Source organism: Microtus oregoni, unplaced genomic scaffold, assembly GCF_018167655.1.
Source record: "Microtus oregoni isolate MIOR12 unplaced genomic scaffold, Mior012 000001F_ref0000356, whole genome shotgun sequence".
Classification (NCBI taxonomy): domain Eukaryota; kingdom Metazoa; phylum Chordata; class Mammalia; order Rodentia; family Cricetidae; genus Microtus; species Microtus oregoni.
In genome coordinates this window covers 83,775,542-83,795,591 of record NW_024543060.1, presented here as the reverse complement: position 1 = coordinate 83,795,591, position 20,050 = coordinate 83,775,542, and the positions used below count along the sequence as shown (strand labels likewise).

At 42.1% G+C, this 20,050-nt stretch overlaps 1 protein-coding gene and 1 pseudogene across 1 annotated transcript in view; one reads left to right on the top strand and one right to left on the bottom strand.

The window, feature by feature from the left end:
- Ube2n (ubiquitin conjugating enzyme E2 N) overlaps nt 1–17,697 on the top strand; it is a 35,761-nt gene extending 18,064 nt beyond the window's left edge. The window contains exons 2-4 of the mRNA XM_041668697.1: nt 15,815–16,061; nt 16,228–16,368; nt 16,958–17,697. Coding sequence (XP_041524631.1) covers nt 15,815–16,061; nt 16,228–16,368; nt 16,958–16,998 — 429 coding nt within the window. The 3' untranslated portion in view covers nt 16,999–17,697. The remainder of the gene's footprint in view (nt 1–15,814; nt 16,062–16,227; nt 16,369–16,957) is intronic.
- On the bottom strand, nt 7,219–15,441 carry LOC121458040 (annotated as a pseudogene).
- Nucleotides 17,698–20,050: the final 2,353 nt, after the last annotated feature.

Sequence of the window (20,050 nt, the reverse complement as noted above, 5' to 3'; positions counted from 1 at the left end):
AAAGACTATTGAACAGTACTTAGCTTAAGAGATACTACAAAAGGGAGTGTCCAGTAACAGTAATATTTAATTCATTCTAATAGTAGAACGCTTAGTAAGTTTAGTGCTGGGGAGTCTTTGTTCAGGGTAGGCCTCAATTTTAGAAGGTGATTGGCTAGTGTATAAGGTTTTGTAGCAAACATGTCCCCAACTAAAATTGGAATTAAATTAAGGTGTTTTGGCTATGACACCCTCCCCTTAATACTTCAGATTACCTAGATGATTTCAGCTTTGTACTATGAAATTAGTACTATCTTAAAAGGGCTTTCAACTATGTAGAAGGTCTTTGACAAGAGACTGTAGCTGACATAGTTTGTTCTTTTCCATTCAGTTCCACAGGAGTGCTTCTTTTCTCCTTATTCCCAGTCTGTTATCCTCCCGTCCTACTTTGGTTTCTGTTGCTGTGATGAACACCGTGGCCAAAAGCAACTTGAGGAGGAGAGTGGGGAGCCAAGGCAGGAACAGAAGCAGGGACTATGGAGGAACACTGCTTACTGGGTCCCTTCCCAGGCTTGCTCAGCTTGCTTTCTCACACAACCAAGGACCACCCACCTGGGATAGTATTTAAGCCCCCACCCCCCAAGGTGAGCTAGGCTTTCCAACAGCAATCCTTATTCAAGAAAGTGTCCCCACAGACCTGCCCTCAGGAAGTCCGAGGGAGGCATTTTCTCAATTTAGGTTCCTCTTCTCAGATAACTCGTTTGTGTCAAGTTGACAAAAAAACTAGCCAGCTTGTCCCCTTTTCACTTCTCTAATTTTAGACTATATCGTTACCAAGCAACCAAGGCAGCTTTATTTAGGTAATGTAAGCAGGAGCAGCATCCATTGCATTAGGCATCTCAATCTGCAGGAGTCAAAGAGCTAGTAACAGGATTTAGAATTGGACAGCAGTGATTTCATTGAGTTGATGTTTACAGTGTGTGCATTAGATTGCTGGTGTCCAGTACAGGATGCTCCTACTAGAACTCTTCCACTCTTGGTTGCCGTGGTGGTAATTACTGTTAATCTTTTTTATTTTTTATTTTTTTTTATTTTTCGAGACAGGGTTTCTCCGTCGCTTTTTGGTTCCTGTCCTGGAACTAGCTCTTGTAGACCAGGCTGGCCTCGAACTCACAGAGATCCGCCTGCCTCTGCCTCCCGAGTGCTGGGATTAAAGGCGTGCGCTACCACCGCCTGGCTACTGTTATTCTTTCTACAATGGATTCTTTTGAATTCTTAACTTCTGTCACACAGAGGTTTTTGCTGGTTTTTGTTTTTGTTTGTTTTTGTTTTTAAGACAGGATCTTATGACCCAGGTTGCCTTAAATTCACTGTGTAACTGAGGATAACTTTAAGCTCTTGATCCTTTTACTTCTTACTCAAAGTATTCTGACAGGAGAGTGCCATCGTGTTCAAAAGTGAGGAATTAATACTATTCTTAACTTCTATTAAGGGGACAGAGGAATCCTTAAAAGTGTGTAGGTGTGTGTTTATGTGTCTATGGGTTTGTGCCGATTGCCAAACAAGGATGTTTATTTATGAAGTGATCAAAGGAACTATGGATATCTATAAGCCTCATTTTGCCATTACTGTTGCCATGCAGTGGTGTGAGAAGGCCTTTTGTATATGTGTTGTTATTGGTTAATCAATAAAGAAACTGCTTTGGACTGTGATAGGGCAGAATAGAGCTAGGCAGGAAAACTGAATGCTGGGAGAAAGTAGGTGGAGTCAGTGAGAAGACATGCAGCCTCCCACAGGAGACGATTCACCAGAATCTTGCTGGAAAGCTATAGCCACGCAACAGTACAAAGATTAATAAAAAGGGGTTAGTTTAGGATATAAGAGTTAGCCAGAAATATGCTTAAGCTGTTGGCCAAGCAGTGATTTAATTAATACAATTTCTGTGTAATTATTTTGGGTCTGAGCTGCTGGGAACGAACAAGCAGCCTTCCCCAACAGATTGGCGCCTGAACCTAAGTCTCTTTTCTTCATTGGCTGAGTAGTGGAGGGTTAGTCTTTTGTTGTTGTTGTAAAGCTGTTTATTTTTATCTTATTGAGTGTTTTGTTTGTGCACCACAGTTACAGATAGTTGATGCCAAGTGGGAGGTTGGGAATTGAACTTGGGTCCTCTGGAAGAGCAACCAATACTATTAGCTGCTGAGCCATCTCTCCAGGTCCAAGAGTTATAGTCTTACACATCATCTGCTGTCACTTTCTCAACAAAGACACCTGCATAGGTTAAGCTTCATGTCTTTACATCTCATTGATTTAAAAATACCGAAGGTGAGTGACCTTGCCATGTCTGCAGGATAGGCAAGCTTGGCTGTTAATTTTCTAGTCTAAAGTTTTAGGTTTGGTGGGAATAGCTGGGCTATTGGGTGTTAGCTGGGTGTGATAGTGCACACCTTTAATCCTGGCACTGAGGAGTCTGAGGCGGGTGGATATCTGAGTTTGAGGCCGGCCTGGTCTTTACATTGTGAGTTCTAGTACATTCAGGTTACATTGGGAGATCCTGTCTTTAAAAAAAAAAAAGTAATGAAGTGGTTTTGTTAATTTTGAAGTGTTAACCTCATTCACTAAACTAGGGACTAGGGAAAATGGAATCGTTTGAATGTCTTGAATCTAATCTGGGGCTGGATATTCACAGGACGATTTTACTATGAAGAATTTTTCGAGTGTTTTATGAACTAGTAGGGATGTATCTTTAACTGTTCTAATGTTTGGAAATCTTTCAGGAAACATAAAAAGATAAAAGTTTTAAAGTATTTTATTTGCCATAAAGCTTAAAATATCTTTAGAAATCAGCAAGAATAGCTCTAATCTGGTCATGCTTGATGTAATGGTTAAGACTGTAATGCTCAAATTCTAAAATGAAATTTTTTTAAAAATATTTATTTACTTATTTATTTAGTATACAATATTCTGTCTGTGTGTATGCCTGCAGGCCAGAAGAGGTCACCAGATCTCATTACAGATGGTTGTGAGCCACCATGTGGTTGCCGGGAATTGAACTCAGGACCTTTGGAAGAGCAGGCAATGCTCTTAACCACTGAGCCATCTCTCCAGCCCCCTAAAATGAATTTTTTAAAGACCGGTATTTGTTATATATACTAAAAAAAAAAATCTAACTATGGGAGTAGTGACATATTCTTAGAATTTCAGAATTTAGCGTCAGCCAGTGGTGGCGCACACCTTTAATCCCAGCACTCAGAAGGCAGAGGCAGGCGGATCTCTGTGAGTTTGAGACCAACCTGGTCTACAGAGCTAGTTCCAGGGCAGGTTCCAAAGCTACAAACCCTGTCTTGAAAAAACAAAAGCAGAACTTGGGAGATGAAGGCAGGAGATTCAGGAGTTTACCATTATCCTCTAAAACATTTACTTATATTGTTCCTTTATTAAATAAATCCTGAGTCAGATATGGGGTAAAAACCTGATTGATCAGAGAAGTGGCAGAGAAGTGATAAGCTACATCCTCTCTCTCCCAATCCCAAAAGATCCTTGAATCTTTCTAAGCCTAACCCTACTACTTCCTGTGTTCTTTGTTTTTTGGTTTTTCGAGACAGGGTTTCTCTGTGGCTTTGGAGCCTGTCCTGGAACTAGCTCTGTAGACCAGGCTGGTCTCGAACTCACAGAGATCCGCCTGCCTCTGCCTCCCGAGTGCTGGGATTAAAGGCGTGTGCCACCATCGCCTGGCCTTCCTGTGTTCTTTGTATGTATCCTAGGTTATCCAAAACCTCTGTGGCTAATTCTGGTCAGCTAGTTGCTAACTCTGCCCTCTAATTCAAAGTAAACAGTTTCAGAGTGGGAGTGTCCAAACAAACATTACCAATCCACCCATTTGCTCAACCAACAGGCCACTGTTTTTCACTGATGTGGCTGCTATTTGAATCACCAGGGGGCAGTATTTAGTGCCGCTCCCCTAAATTCTGGAGAGCTGGTATGGGAGGCCTTTTGAGATATATGCATTAGAATCTTAAAAAACAAACTTGTTAAAGTTCACCTACAGTTGAAAAGCAGTACCATTAAAAAGGTTGGGAATACTTCTAAAGTACAGAAATGGAAAATAAATGAGATTATTGTTTCTTCTGAACTCAGGAGGGTGAGTCTCGTTCTTCAACACACTTCTCTCCCACTTACAGCAGCAGCAGCATTGTCCCTGAGAAGGGAGAGGACTCCCTCCTAAGCCCTTTCTGTTAGAAGAGGCCTCTGGACAGTGACAAGCCAGGGCCTCCCCATTCTCTAAAGACCTGTTTTTCCTCATATAGAACTGAGGTTTATTCTTTTATTTATTGTATGCTGTATATTGGGTATGTGTGGGTGTGTTAGTTGCCCTTAGGTGCACTTGTGAGGTCGGAGGGACTGAACCCTCAGTTATTTCTCCCACCTCCATATTCTGAGACAGGATGTTTCATATAGAACTTGGAGCTTGATGTTCCAGCTAGGCTAACTAGCTGGTTGGCTCTACTAGCTGGCCAGCAATCCCTGACACCCCCAAAATACCTCTGAGCTCCGTCTAGCAATAAGGTTACAGTCTGTTTCCATATCCAGCTTTTTTGGTATGGGTGCAGAGGAGACAATTTCAGGTCATCACACTTGTGCGGCTCAGCCTCCAGGACTGAGCAGAAATGAGTCCTCCCTCCTTTGAGAAGGAAGGGAAGATGGAATGAGAAATGTGTTTTGCTTCCCACAATTTGAAACCTGGGTGTGATAGTTCACACCTGTAATCTCAATACTGAAAGGTAGGAGGGTGCTGTGAATCTAAGATCAGTGTGGTACAATGTTGAGTTAGGAGAAAGTGAGACAGCCCGTTTTGTTTTGTTTTAAAACTAGCTGGGTACTCAAGGAAGCATTGACTGGGGTAAATCTCCAAATTTCAGGCTAGCCTGGTTTACATGTTTACATAGTAAGTCTTCCAGAGTTATAGAGTGAGACCCTGCCTCGGAAAAAAAAAAGTTGACACTTCAGCATTACATACAAAACAAGCAACCAAGCACTAATAAACATTAGTAAATTTATAAAGTCATAGAACTTTAGTATATACTTTCGTGAACTGGTGATTATAAAGGTCAGAAAATAGTCCCTTCTTAACTCTTCTGCGCTTTACAGCCCCAGCAGGCCAGTTAGTCTGTACCTGAGATTAAGAAGCCAGATGGAGTAGAGCCCAAAGCCTGGATTAAGCCTTGGTTCTGCTGTTTCCTGGTTTTAACTGGTTACTCTGCTCTTTATTTATTAACTGAGTATGAGGATTGAGTGAATTAATTTATATAGAACACTTACATCAACATTTGGCATGGATCATTGTATCCATTCTTATCTGGGAGTAGTGCATTATCCCTGTCCTTAAGGAGTATAAGGTGTGTATAAACTATACCAGTTGATGTGTTTAGGTATGCGTGGTTGACAAAAGAATTGGGGATGGTAGTCAAGGAAATTAAGTGTAATTTACAAGGACATTTTGTTAGGCTTTTTTTCTTGTCGACGATTGGGTTGATCATAAATGCTGCTGACTCTGCTTCTCTTTCTTCCTCTCCTCACCCACTCTGGCCCCTTTTGTAACAGTCCTCATGGCTGACCTTTCCCAAGTGCTGGGGTTGCAGGCATAAGTCACATCTGCCTTTACCAATTGACACTTTACCAATTGCCACTTACTACCTGGGGTTCTTGTTATCTGATAGTTTAAAAGTTTGGCAAGTGAGCCAAAAACCATTGTGCCAGTTTGAGTGATGGTGGAGAATAGGAAAGTGGAGACTGTCTGTTAATTTAGACCCTAGAAACAACCTGATTATGCATTCTTAACTTTTGTTCCCCCAGTGTCCATTTCTTTTTCCTTGAACCTCACAGAAGTATTGATTTAGTTTACTGGGGAGGGATAAAATTAGGGTATAGGTTTCTGACCCATAAATAGCAGCATTTGGCCCCACCTATTGCTTAGTACTCTTTTTTTTTTATTTAAAGATTTATTTATTATGTACAGTGTTCAGACTCCATGTATGCCTGCAGGCCAGAAGAGGGCACCGGATCTCATTACAGATGGTTGTGAGCCACCATGTGGATGCTGGGAATTGAACTCAGGACCTCCTGAAGAGCAGCCAGTGCTCTTAAACTCTGAGCCATCTCTCCAGCCCTGCTTAGTACTCTTAAGTGGAGTAGTATACTTTCTTACCTGCTGCTTACTGGTACAATGAGCCCAGGGCCTTTTGTTGTTGTTCTAGGTCATTTGTATTTCTGGGGAATTTTGCTTGGAGACAAGGTCTGTATCCCAGGCTGATTGTCTGGATTCCTGTTACTCTAGCCTCTTCCCTCTGCTGTGTGTGATACTAGGGATTGAACATCAGGGTTTCCTGAATGCAAGCACTATGCCAACTGAGCCATATCTTCAGCCTCCAAATAAAACTTTTTGAGAAAAGCTTTATACTAGATTAAAAATCTTCTCAGATTTAGTCCCTGGTACCAACTCTTGGAAAGTGTCTCTTTTTGCCACCTAAAAACATCCAGGGGGTAGAAGAGAAGGGGGCGTGTGTTGAGAGAACCATTCTCTTCTTTTGACTTTAGGATAAACATATTCAGGATCCTTTGGGGCCAGTAGCTTTTCTGGGCACAGAAGGCAAGCACATAGGGAATTGAGGATTAGTTTAGTTTTTGAGATTGCAATTGCTGGCGGGTTTTTTGTTTGTTTGTTTGTTTTCCCCAGCTCTGAGGGAAACTTTTATTTCTTGGCTGGCGGGACCTCTATACCCATGCTCCTCATGGCACCTTAGTCTGCCCAAGCCATGGCAGCCCAGTCCATAAAGTACCATAGCCAATGGGTTGGGGAGTCACTTCACATTCCAGGCTGGAGGAGTGGGGAGGGGTATGTGCATGCCCCCCCCCAAAAGACCTTTGACAGCATGACTCACCTCAACCCCAAATTCTGCCTCCTCTCAGCTCAACACACAATGGACCAGACATGGCAGGGCATAGGCCACCAGCCACACCGGCCACTGCCTAGGTCACAACCTGACCCCAAACACGGGGCAGCAGAAGTCTCTCCTTGTTGGTCCTCAGTGACCCTAATGTCCTCCACACCACACAGCGCAGAGGCAAGCCAGAAGTAGCAGCATTGGCAGGTGGGGAGCGGGCACCGAGGTTAGTGAGCTGCAGCTGGGCCTGGGGCTCCCCTGAAGCAGGGAGCTACTGATGCATGCAGCTGTGGGTTGGCCATTAGGTGAGTGTAGTTGTCTGTGATACAGGAACTCGGACACCTTTCTGTCTCGATGCTAGCAGATACTTGTCTCTGGCTGCCGCCCGCTCCTTGGCATCAGACAGTGATGGCGTACCTGATGACATAGGCTGGTTTCACCTCATGTGGGTTCCGTCGGTCAGACCAGAAAATGAGCAACCTGTCAAAGAGTGGCTTGATGTTGGCTACCACTGACTGACCCTCAGGGAAGATCTTAACATCCCAGTTCTGATTCAGGTAATAGATACAGATGATGCCGTGCAGATACAGATGATGCCGTGCCCGTCGTGGTGGGGATTGTCAGCATGCCACACGTCCTGGAGCCCATTGCCTGAGTAACACGCCATCGTGACCTTTATGTGTTCATTGAAGACTTAGTTCCTCAGCTGCCCTGCACAGTGACGGATTACTGTGTCCACATGAGCCACGAGGGCACCATGCTCCTGCAGCCTGGCTTGTGACCTTCTACCCAGGCCACCTGGTCCCCTCTGGCTCACTAATTGCCCATCTCTCAGACGCCTGCCCCTCTTTAGGGCTTCCACCTCAGCCAGCACACGGCCACCCAGCGTTGCAGATACAATTATAGTCCGGGCCAGACGCTCAGGTGCAGAGGGTTGTGCTTCCTCCCTCAGCCTAGCACTTGCTACTGGTAGTGTTGCCACCTCTGTCACAGCCTACACCACTTTCCCCTTTGGCTTCCTGGTTCTCTTGCCTGGCCCATGGTCGCTTACTGGGTAAAGCAGCATCCCCACCATCATTGACCTACTTCCGTTTGGGGGCCTCAGGCCTGGCACCCTGGGCCACCAGTCGCTGGCACTCCTTGGTGACCAGCGCAGCAGCGCCTTCACTCTGCAGTGGCCACAGCTCACCACCACCCTCTAGTGTCCTGAGGGTGCTTGCTGGTCCCCAAGTCCACAGTTGTCCCTTGGAGCTTGAGAAGGGACTGGTGGGGTTAGCGAGCGTTTTCCTCCAGCCTTGGCCCCCCTCACCGTCTGTGCCCCCCCCCCCGCATTAGCTTTCTTAAGTGCATTTGAAATCAGATCAGAATATGTCTCTTTTTAGGGCATAGTTAAATTGGAGCTATCCTTCCCTTAGCATAGGGAAATGACCATATGCTACAGTTTGAAGAGGGGAGAAACAAGAAGACAAGCTCCTGGGGTGAAGTAATGAACTTTAAAAAAGGGTAGTTTGTGTTTTTGTTTCATCTGTTGATGTCTTTGTCCACTAGAGGGTGGTGTTCACTTGAAGAAATAAGATTGTTTCTTGGTAATTAACCAATGTTTCTTGTGGTTGCCTTTTTATGTCAGTCATTTTCATAAATAGTGTTCTGACTGCAGGAAGCAGCAATTCTCACACTACTTGTTAGTGACTCCAAGTCTTCTATAGTACTTTCCGATTCTTTTTGAAAGGAAAACAGTTATAATTTAAAGTTGCTCTACAAAAATTTAACCTACTCATTATATTGAGTTAATTTATTCTTAATGGCATGTCAGTAATAAGATTATCTTGATTTTTACTCTGTAGGTGATAGCATCTTGTAGCTAAGGAACAGGTGAGAATTGATATTTGTGCTTAGTGTAAAGTACAACCCGAATTTGTAAAAGCTCAGTATGGAAAAAAGATCTCCCAGCACTCGGGAGGCAGAGACAGGCGGATCTTTGTGAGTTTGAGGCCAGCCTGGTCTACAAGAGCTAGTTCCAGGACAGGCTCCATATCTACAGAGAAACCCTGTCTCGAAAAACCAAAAAAAAAAAAAAAAAAAAAAACAAAAACAAAAACAAAAAAACAAACAAAAAAAAACCCACAAAAATAACTAAGCCATTCTGTTATTTTATACTGATGCATGTTGAGATAGTATTTATATTGATAGCATGTTCAGATAGTATTTTGAATATATTGGGTTAATAATTGGGTAAAGATATTATTAGAAGTTTATTTTTCACATAAATTACTATTCTAAGAACATTGAGTTTGTGTGTGTTGTCTTAGCTGGTAGAGGCACTTGCCTGATAACCTGAGTTCTGTCCTTGGAACCCACACAGTGGAAGGAAAGAATCAACTTTCACATGTTGTCTCTCTGACTTTCAAAGTAAACAAACAATCGCTAAAAAATACTATTTTTGCCAGTCGGATTAAAATTAAAATTGTGCACTAGTTTTAATCCCAGCGCTTGGGAGGCTAAAGTAGGTTGATCTCTGAATTAGAGACCAGCTTGGTCCTACATAAGACCCTGTCTCAAAATGAAACAAAAATAATATTTTTTAAAAAATCTTTGTGTATGTTGGGAGGGGGTTGTTCCTGTGTCTCAGTATTATACAAATGTAGATTTCATTTCATATGGGCATCTTAAACTTTGCAACTTTTCCACTTAGGATTTGAAGTATGACAGGAAAATTGGCAAATTTATTTTTCTTTCTCAATTTTACCTATAGATAAAGGTTTTTGTTGTTTTATAAAAGTCTCACTATGTAGCCTTGGCTGGCCTAGAGCTCACAATGATGTGTCTGCCTCTGTCTCTTCAATGTTGGAATTAAAGGCATGTGCCTTCCTCTGATTCCCAAGTGCACAGATTAAAGATGTGTGCCACTAGAACACTGGCAGGGAAAAAAAAATCTTTGAGAGAGGAAAAAATGATGTTTTCCTTAATGAGAGGTAAAGGCTTTGTTAGAGTGGAGTTGACAGTGCTTTCCTAACCTGCACAAAACCTTTGTTCCTGAGCATATTAGCTGGGCATGGAAGCACAGGCCTGTAACCCCAGAACTTGGAAGTCAAAGCAAGAAAATCACAAGTTCAAGGGCATCCTTGGCTACATGAGACCTTGCCCCAAATCAGGGGTATATTAGGGGGGAGAAAAAACATTGACAGTGAAAGTTTGTGATTTTAGTAATTTTTTTAAGGTATGAAAACTGCTTTACATGAATTTTCTGCACTTGGGAGTCAGAGGCAGGCAAATTTCTGTGGGTTCAAGGTCAGCCTGGTCTACAGAGTAAGTCTCAGAGCATCCAGGACCTCACACAGAAACCCTGTTTTGAAACAACAAAAACCAAAGAATTTATTTTTGTCATTATATATGTACATCTGTGTGCATGCCTCTGGGTGCCCACAAAGTCCAAAAGAGGGAGTTGGAGCCCTTGGAAATAGTGACAGATGGTTGAGTGCTGGGAATCAAACTCTGGTTTTGTACAAGATCAGCAAGTGCTCTTAACCTTGGAGGCAGGCATACACCGCACACCCCACTAATGCTTTCTTTGGGAAGAGTGCCTGACTTAGGGTAGGTAAACATATGATGGCATATGTGCGAATGTGGCATCTGACAAAGATGAAGAGTGATTTTGGAGCTATTTTAGGATCTGGTCTTGGAGGTACCTTTGGTTGCTTGTTAGAGCTTTAAATAGCTGCTACTATGTATAATCAGGGAGTGGTGCCCTAGATTTTTGGACCCTGTCCCTTTTTTCCAGCTTCTCTTTTCATGGAAACCTGGGATAAAACAAGGTTGAGGTAGGGCCAAAATAAATGTTACCATCTAGTTCTTTTTCTTTTTCATTTCTTTGCTCCTACACTGATCTTTACTATCCCCCCCCCCCCCCTTGTGTTTCCTGGGGAAAGGAATGGTGTGGTTTCTGAAGTGGAAGTATGCCGAGTAGGTTGAGGAACTGTAAGGAAGTTAAATAGGATTGAACAAAGAGGTTGGGGTGGAGGATAGCTGAAGAGGAATTGGAAAGGTAGGCAGAGTGCAGAATATGTCCATAGCAAGGCTTTGACTTTTAAATATGTGTGAAAAGTAGACCCACGATAGGTTATGTTAGTCTGTGATTGAGAGCTGGTGGAGGCTTGAGCAGAGGTGAAGGGATGGTGAGAAGCAGCATAGCCATGGTAGACTTGTGGAATCTTTTCTGACTTTGCTGGGGGCCCAACCCAGGGCTGTACACATGCTCTTTCTTGCTCTTGAGCATTACCTCAGTGAGACTCTTGGAAGTTTAAATCAGATTGGATATTTATCCTACAGGAGAAAGAAGATGGATCAGCGATGGGTTAACTGACATAGGGAAAAATTGAGGAAGATCAGAAAGTTGAGATTGGGTTGCTGTGCTAGTCCGTTTTCTTTTATTGTACTAAAGTGTTAAAGGAATTTTAGCTCACATTTAGAGGCTGAAAGTGCAAGGTCAGACAGTGTTTTGCTTTCATGAGGACCTTTCCCGCTGTGTCACGACATGGCAGACAAGCTGGAAGAGAAATGGTCATGTGCAGCAGATGCCGAGCTTGTGGCTTCACAGTCTGCTGTGAGGAGAGCCAGCTTTGCTACCTCCTCCTGCTTGGAAAAATATCGTGAAGTTTGAATAGTTTGAGGAAAGGTCAAAAAAGGAAAACTGATTCAAGAGAGATGTTGGCACCATGTTCCTGTGGAGGTGAGGGAGAGCTGTGCGCTAGTGGAGAGGGTGGCTCTGGTAAAGGGCTCTGGTAGGAACAAGTGAGAAGCCCAGCAGCATGTGGGTACGTGTGCAGATGGCATCGTGGAAACGTGGAAGATGTTTGCCTTCTCAGGAAGTAGGAAGCAGAGCATCAGTCTGAAGCAGGGGTGAGGATGGGTATTTTGAGATTTAATAGCCATGGGAAATAGAATGTGGTATGATTATTGGGAAGCATTAAAGGCTCTTCACGGAGTGTCAGTGTTATGGTTTTGGTCCCTGGTCCCTTTAAGAGACAAGCCACGCCCACTCCCTCCCCCAGCCGCTGAGGCAGGCTGATCTTCAGCTTCCAGCCAGAGCTCATTCTCTTCCATCTTCCTCTCAGAGAGGCAGCTTCTCTTCTGCCTCTCTCCCCACTTCTCCGCTTCTCCCCTTTCTGTCTCTTTCCCTCTCCCTCCCTCTTCCTCCTTCATAACCTTCTGAATAAATATTCAACCTCACTTTGCAAGTCGTGTCTATCCATGTTTGTGTCTCCCTGCCTGGGACCAGCCATTGCTCAGGGACCAGCAGCCATCTCTGCCTGGGACTGGCTGCTCCCAGGGCCCACTGTCTGCTGCCACATGGCCCGCTACTGCCCACTGCCACTGGGGATCTTGTAGCATTTAAAAAAAAAATTATAAAAGTCAGTTTTAGGCTAATCAGTGTAGATCAGTGCACCCTGCCTTGTATCCTCCATCCCTTCTCTTCCCTTTTAGGTGCCCTAGACATTTTTATTTTGATTGATTGATTGATAGATTGATTGATTGATAGATTGATTGATTTTGGCTTTTTGAGACAAAGTTTGTCTGTAGCTTTGGAGCCTGTCCTAGAACTCTCTCTGTAGACCAGGCTGGTTTTGAACTCAAAGAGATCCACCTGCTTATGCCTCCTGAGTGCTGGGATTAAAAGCATGTGCCGCCACCACCCCGCTTGCCCTCGACATGTTCTTGTCTCTCCCTTACTAGGGATTGTACTCTCTAGGTCTGGTTGACGTTTAACTCAGGAGTTCTTCCTGCCTCTGCCTAAGTTGCTGTTGCCACCACACCCTCTTTCCTAGACTTGTTCTCATCTCCAGTACTTGATTATAGTTAGCTGTTTGTGTATATAGGTTCCACCAGATGCAGATGGAAAAATCCTATGGGAGGAAAGTGTGTCTTTATTTAACATAAAAGGAATTTTGTCATTGTTGCTTAGTTTGTGTATTAGCTACTTATATAACATTCACATTGTATTAGGCACTGCAAATCATTGAGAGATGGTTTGAATATACAAGATTTCTGTAAATACCGAACTATTTTCTTTTTTTCTTTTTTTTTTTCTTTTTTCTTTTTTTTTTAATTTATTAAGGATTTCTGCCTCCTCCCTGCCACTGCCTCCCATTTCCCTCCCCCTCCCCCGATCAAGCCCCCCTCCCTCATCTGCTCGAAGAGCAATCAGGGTTCCCTGACCTGTGGTAAGCCCAAGGACCGCCCACCTCTATCCAGGTCTAGTAAGGTGAGCATCCAAACTGCCTAGGCTCCCACAAAGCCAGTACGTGCAGTAGGATCAAAAACCCACTGCGATTGTTCTTGAGTTCTCAGTAGTCCTCATTGTCCGCTATGTTCAGCTAGTCCGGATTTATCCCATGCTTTTTCAGACCCAGGCCAGCTGGCCTTGGTGAGTTCCCGATAGAACATCCCCATTGTCTCAGTGTGTGGGTGCACCCCTTGCGGTCCTGAGTTCCTTGCTCGTGCTCCCTCTCCTTCTGCTCCTGATTTGGACCTTGAGATTTCTGTCCGGTGCTCCATTGTGGGTCTCTGTCTCTGTCTCCTTTCATCACCTGATGAAGGTTAATATTCAGGAGGATGCCTATGTGTTTGTCTTTGGATCACCTTCTTATTTAGCTTCTCTAGTAACATGAATTATAAGCTCAATGTCCTTTATTTATGGCTAGAAACCAAATATGAGTGAGTACATCCCATATTCCTCTTTTTGGATCTGGCTTACCTCACTCAGGATAGTGTTTTCTATTTCCATCCATTTGTATGCAAAATTCAAGAAGTCCTTGTTTTTTACTGCTGAGTAATACTCTAATATGTATATATTCCATACTTTCTTCATCCATTCTTCCGTTGAAGGGCATCTAGGTTGTTTCCAGGTTCTGGCTATTACAAACAATGCTGCTATGAACATAGTTGAGCATATACTTTTGTTGTATGATAGGGCCTCTCTTGGGTATATTCCCAAGAATGGTATTGCTGGGTCCAGGGGTAGGTTGATCCCGAATTTCCTGAGAAACCGCCACACTGCTTTCCAGAGTGGTTGCACAAGTTTGCATTCCCACCAGCAATGGGTGAGTGTACCCCTTTCTCTACAACCTCTCCAGCAAAGGCTATCATTGGTGTTTTTTATTTTAGCCATTCTGACAGGTGTAAGATGGTATCTTAAAGATGCATTTCCCTGATCGCTAAGGAAGTTGAGCATGACCTTAAGTGTCTTTTGGCCATTTGAAGTTCTTCTGTTGAGAATTCTCTGTTCAGCTCAGTGCCCCATTTTATAATTGGGTTGATTAGCCTTTTACGGTCTAGTTTCTTGAGTTCTTTATATATTTTGGAGATCAGACCTTTGTCAGTTGCGGGGTTGGTGAAGATCTTCTCCCAGTAAGTAGGTTGCCTTTTTGTCTTAGTGACGGTGTCCTTTGCTTTACAGAAGCTTCTCAGTCTCAGGAGGTCCCATTTATTCAATGATGCCCTTGGTGTCTGTGCTGCTGGGGTTATACGTAGGAAGTGGTCTCCTGTGCCCATGTGCTATAGAGTACTTCCCACTTTCTCTTCTATCAGGTTCAGTGTGTTCGGGCTGATATTGAGGTCTTTAATCCATTTGGACTTGAGTTTTGTGCATGGTGATAGATATGGATCTATTTTCATTCTTGTACAGGTTGACATCCAGTTTTGCCAGCACAATTTGTTGAAGATGCTCTCTTTTTTCCATTGTATACTTTTAGCTCCTTTATTGAAAATCAGGTGTTCATAGGTTTGTGGGTTAAAGTCAGGGTCTTCTATTCGATTCCATTGGTCGACTTCTCTGTTTTTATGCCAATACCAAGCTGTTTTCAATACTGTAGCTCTGTAATAGAGTTTGAAGTCAGGGATGGTAATGCCTCCAGACAATCCTTTATTGTATAAGATTGTTTTGGCTATCCTGGGTTTTTTGTTTTTCCATATAAAGTTGATTATTGTCTTCTCCAGATCTGTGAAGAATTTTGATGGGATTTTGATGGGGATTGCATTGAATCTATAGATTGCTTTTGGTAGAATTGCCATTTTTACTATGTTGATCCTCCCAATCCAAGAGCAAGGGAGGTCCTTCCATTTTCTGGTGTCCTCTTCAATTTCTTTCTTCAAAGACTTACAGTTCTTGTCAAATAGATCTTTCACTTCCTTGGTCAGAGTTACCCCAAGATATTTTATGCTATTTGTGGCTATCGTGAAAGGTGATGCTTCTCTGATTTCCCTCTCTGCTTCCTTATCCTTAGTGTATAGGAAGGCCACTGATTTTTTTTGGAGTTGATCTTGTATCCTGCCACATTACTAAAGGTGTTTATCAGCTATAGGAGTTTACTGAACTATTTTTTATGTAAGAGATTTGAGAATTCAGAGATTTTGATATCCTTAAGTAATCTAGTTGGCTTTTAAATACAAAGAATGATCAATTTATTTAGAAAGGGAGAGTTCAGTGGTTTGGGTTTTAGTAAAGTTTAAAACAATTAGCCTTACTCATTGTAACAATCCTGCTGTCATTTTTCTTTTTACATCAATTTTCTGGCTATCCTGGAACTCATTGTGAAGACCTCAAACTTGAGATCCATTTGCACCTGCCTCCCAAGTACTAGAATTAAAGGCATGCACCACCACTCTCAGTTTAAACAGCCTTTTTAGCATTTATTATTGGGGGGGGGGGGTTGTGTGTGCCTGTGCATGACATAGTATTTTGGCATGGTTTGGGGGTCAAATAAACATTCTTTTCTTTGAAATTTACGTTTGATTAGCTAAATAATGTTTCACTGGGAGATTCTAATTAGAAAAATGAACTTTTAATTTTGGTATCTAGTGAAATGACATTTGTTTCACAAGTATTTGTTTTTCTGTTGTAGGAAACCCAGCGTTTGCTGGCAGAACCAGTTCCTGGCATTAAAGCAGAACCAGATGAGAGCAACGCCCGTTATTTTCATGTGGTCATTGCTGGCCCCCAAGATTCCCCCTTTGAGGGAGGGACTTTTAAACTTGAACTATTCCTTCCAGAAGAATACCCAATGGCAGCACCTAAAGTACGTTTCATGACCAAAATTTATCATCCTAATGTAGACAAGTTGGGAAGAATATGTTTAGATATTTTGAAAGGTAAGTGTTGTTTGTAACCCTATGCTATATTACTGTGTCCTTTCTGTCTTAAGCATTCCATATTTAGAATCTAAACATTGTAATCTCATTTTTATGCTAACACCAATGTGTGGGAGGGAAGTTTTTCATGCTTTATTATATTATACTGGGCCTGTTACCTTCATAGATAAATGGTCCCCAGCACTGCAGATTCGCACAGTTCTGCTATCAATCCAGGCTTTGTTAAGTGCTCCTAATCCAGATGATCCGTTAGCAAATGATGTAGCCGAGCAGTGGAAGACCAATGAAGCCCAAGCCATAGAAACAGGTACTTCATATTTACTCTGCTTCTGCGTTTCAAAACAAGTTTGTTGCCATTTGATTTTTTTTTAATGAGCTCAGATTAAAAATAATCTAGAAAAGGTGATTTTGCACTGTGGGTTTAAGCACATGGATCTCACAGTGAGTATCTCCTGTACCAGCAGTATGTGAAGAGACTAGAAAACTTGCAGCTGTTTTGTACTATTTTTATGGTCCACTTAAAGTATATAGCAGTTTGTAGAGTATGGAATCAACGGACTTCTTCCTACTGCAGTTACAACAAAACCAGTGAAGAACATTATCAGCTATTCAGAAGGGAAAGCTACAACAATGCAGTCCATCTGTTGAATTTTATGAAAGGTTTAGAGCTAGTCTGGTCTAAATAGTGAGAACCTTAGAAAACAGTTGTACTGCTTTGGTGATAAGACATTCAGGAAACTGATTCTGATCCAGTTTATAGGAGATGCTATGAATTTAGGAGGGTATTTATAGTATAGCATTTCTACAAATTGTGCTTGTTTTCTGTTTATGGTGTTTGGAAAGAAATCTAATGAACTAAGTAAACTAACAATTGCTTATTTGTTTTTAATCTACAGCGAGAGCATGGACTAGGCTATATGCCATGAATAATATTTAAGTCGATCAGATCATCAAATGTACATCACTTCTCCTGTTCTGCCAAGACTCTTCCTTTTTTGTTTGCATTTAATGGACACAGTCTTAGAAACATTACAGAATAAAAGCCCAGGCATTTTCATCTTTGGTGATTACATGCACATTAGCAAATCTATGTCTTGTCCTGATTCACTGTTGGAAAGCATGAGCAGAGGCTAGAAGTGTCATCCGGGTTGTTGTGAAGTGTTTAAAAGCAGTGACTCTGCTTGGATTCATTTCCCCATCATGGTTTAAGTACAAAGCACTGTGAATGAAGGTAGTTGTCAGGGTTAGCTGCCAGGGGTATGGGTGTTTTTATTTTATTTTTTAGGGGGAAAGTTTTATTTTAATTTTATGGTTTCCTTTCTCCCTCCCCCTCTTATGGGATCTAATTGCAGTGGTTAAATGCAGCTAACCAGTTTTTTAGCATATGCTCTCTAGCCAAGTCTAACTTTAGACGCTGTAGATGGACAAGCTTGATTGTCTGAACCAAAATGGGAACATTAAATAAACATCACAGCCCTCACTAATAACATTGTGACTTTGCTGTCAAGTGTAGATTCTCTGCCCCATCCCCCCAGAAGAAGAAGAAGAAAAAAAAAAAGCTTGTGACCATTTTGTATGGCTTGTCTGGAAACTTCTGTAAATCTTATGTTTTAGTAAAATATTTTTTGTTATTCTACTTTGCCTTTGTACAGTTTATTTTACTGTGTTTATTTCACTTTCCCGATGTGACAATCGTATTTAAAATTTAAACAGATGGAACATTCTGTTTGGTCTTCTCCATTTGACAAATTGATTGGCAAATGGAGAATTCTACCAGTTTGTTTCAATAATGCGGATTTGTGATAGGATTTTACTGAATGAGTATTTATAAACTGGCTCTGAGCATGCATGAAGCATCAGTATCTATTATTATTTTTTAACCCTCCTAGAAGTTTTAAATAAGTGTTTCCTGATTTAATTAGGTGATCATTGGTGTCTTGCCATGCTTGAAAGTTGGGCATGCCCAATAGTCACCATAAAAATGACAAGTGGATGTCATAGAGAACTCACATGTTCACGTTTGAGCCTCAGATGGTTCTTGTCTGGAAACCTGTGTGTATTGTTTGTGCTATTAGGAAGCCAGCTGAGCTTTGTGCAGGCAGTTTTGAGTCTTCTTGCAGATCTAATGAGTGAATCCCAAGCAACCGGCTTACAGGAGGGTTGTTAGCTCTTCAGTTCCTGTGTGTTGCTTTGCTTTAAGAATCCCCCCCTTTTCTTTCCTTCTTTTTTTTTTTTTTGTTTTTGTTTTTGAGGGCATGTTTCTTTCTGTGTAACCTTTACTGTCCTGGAACTCACTATGTAGACCAGGCTAGCTTCCAACCCAGAGACCCAGTTGCCTCTGCTAGGATTATAAAGGCCACCATGCCCAGCTATTTCTTTTTAACTTTTATTTTGGTATTAATTATTTTCTTCCCATGTGAAATCATCCTTTCCCACCTTTTTCCACATTGACTTTCTGATTCTTGTTATTTTTAATTCCTATCCATGTAAATGCTAACCTTACAGTCAGGAATCTGTCTCCTGCAGTGGATATTGTTGCCCATCTGCTTTTTCCCCACTTCATAACTTCTGGAGTTTCTTCAGAATCTGGTGTATTCTATTGTGTTCTATGTACGATAAAGAATTATCTATTAAAATTACATTTTCAACATAGAAGAGTTTTTGATGGCTGGTAACTGGATCTTTCCACATAAATGCATTTCATTAACATATATTAAGTTTAAAATAAAATTGCTAATGGCCCTATCTAATACTGTAAATGTTAAAACTCTATACACTGCTGTTACAATTCTTGGGTAGAGGGCATGGCATCTTTGACCACAACTAAGTAAGAGAACTCTCTCTCAAAAACAAAACAGAACAACAACAACAACAAAAAACCCAAACCACCTGAACAGGACTTGAAGTAATTAGCCTTTGGGCAGCATTTCTGAGGGCCAGAACTGCCCCTGGTCGTAGCTGGTGTCACACATAGGGTTCTAGTATGCACCGAGGTTTTAGTTTTCCCGTTTTATATCATGATTTCCTGATTTCATGCATCACTTTTTTTTTTTTTTGTAATCCCCATTGTTTGGACGAGACTTGTACTCAACTTGTTTTAAGTGAGAACCAACATATATGCCTGGACTTTTCCTAAAAGACTAATAATAGGTAACATGTCAAGGTAGAATTCTAGCCACCATCTGGCTCATGGTTTTATATGCCTGGACTTCCTAAAAGACTAATAATAGGTAACATGTCAAGGTAGAATTCTAGCCACCATCTTGCTCATGGTTTCTTAGCCAACACTGAATGGTCGGTTAAAAGTGGTTTGGGTTACATGGTCAGTATTTCAGAAACTCAGGATATTCACACAGAAGTAGTTTGCAACATTTGAATGCTCTGAAGACGTGGCAGTAGTAGATTGAGCCACCGTAGCTCGGGAACCTACTGGCAGGAGCCGAGTAGCTGAAACCCACAAGGATGACATGCTGTATCACTCTATTTCTGTTAGAGTTGGTTGAAGTCATTCCCAGCCTACCTGGTCCCATGTGTGGTCCTGTTTTTTTATAACCCTTTTTTAGCCCTAGCTGAAGGAAGAAATTCACTTGACAGTGGATGTAAATGAATAGCTTGGACATTTTTCTTGAAGGGACAATGGGAACAATAGGCTTGGGCACAGCACAATAGTGGCAGCTCTTGTCCTGGAGAAAGGCAGTGCTGGGCTCAGGCCAGACAGACACCTCCAGACTGTGCATAGAGAGCTCTTCCCCAGCTGGCATCTTGAAATCAGTTTTGAAACCCTGGCCAGTGGTTCTCATCCTACCTAATGATGAGACCTTTAAGTATAGTTCTTCATGTTGTGGTGACCCCCCCCCCCACCGCCATAAAATTATTTTGCTACTTAATAACTGCAGTTGTGCTACTGTTAATGTAAATATTTGTGTTTTCCGATAATCTTAGGTGACCCCCAAGAAAGGGCTTGCGACTCAGAGGTTGAGAACCACTGC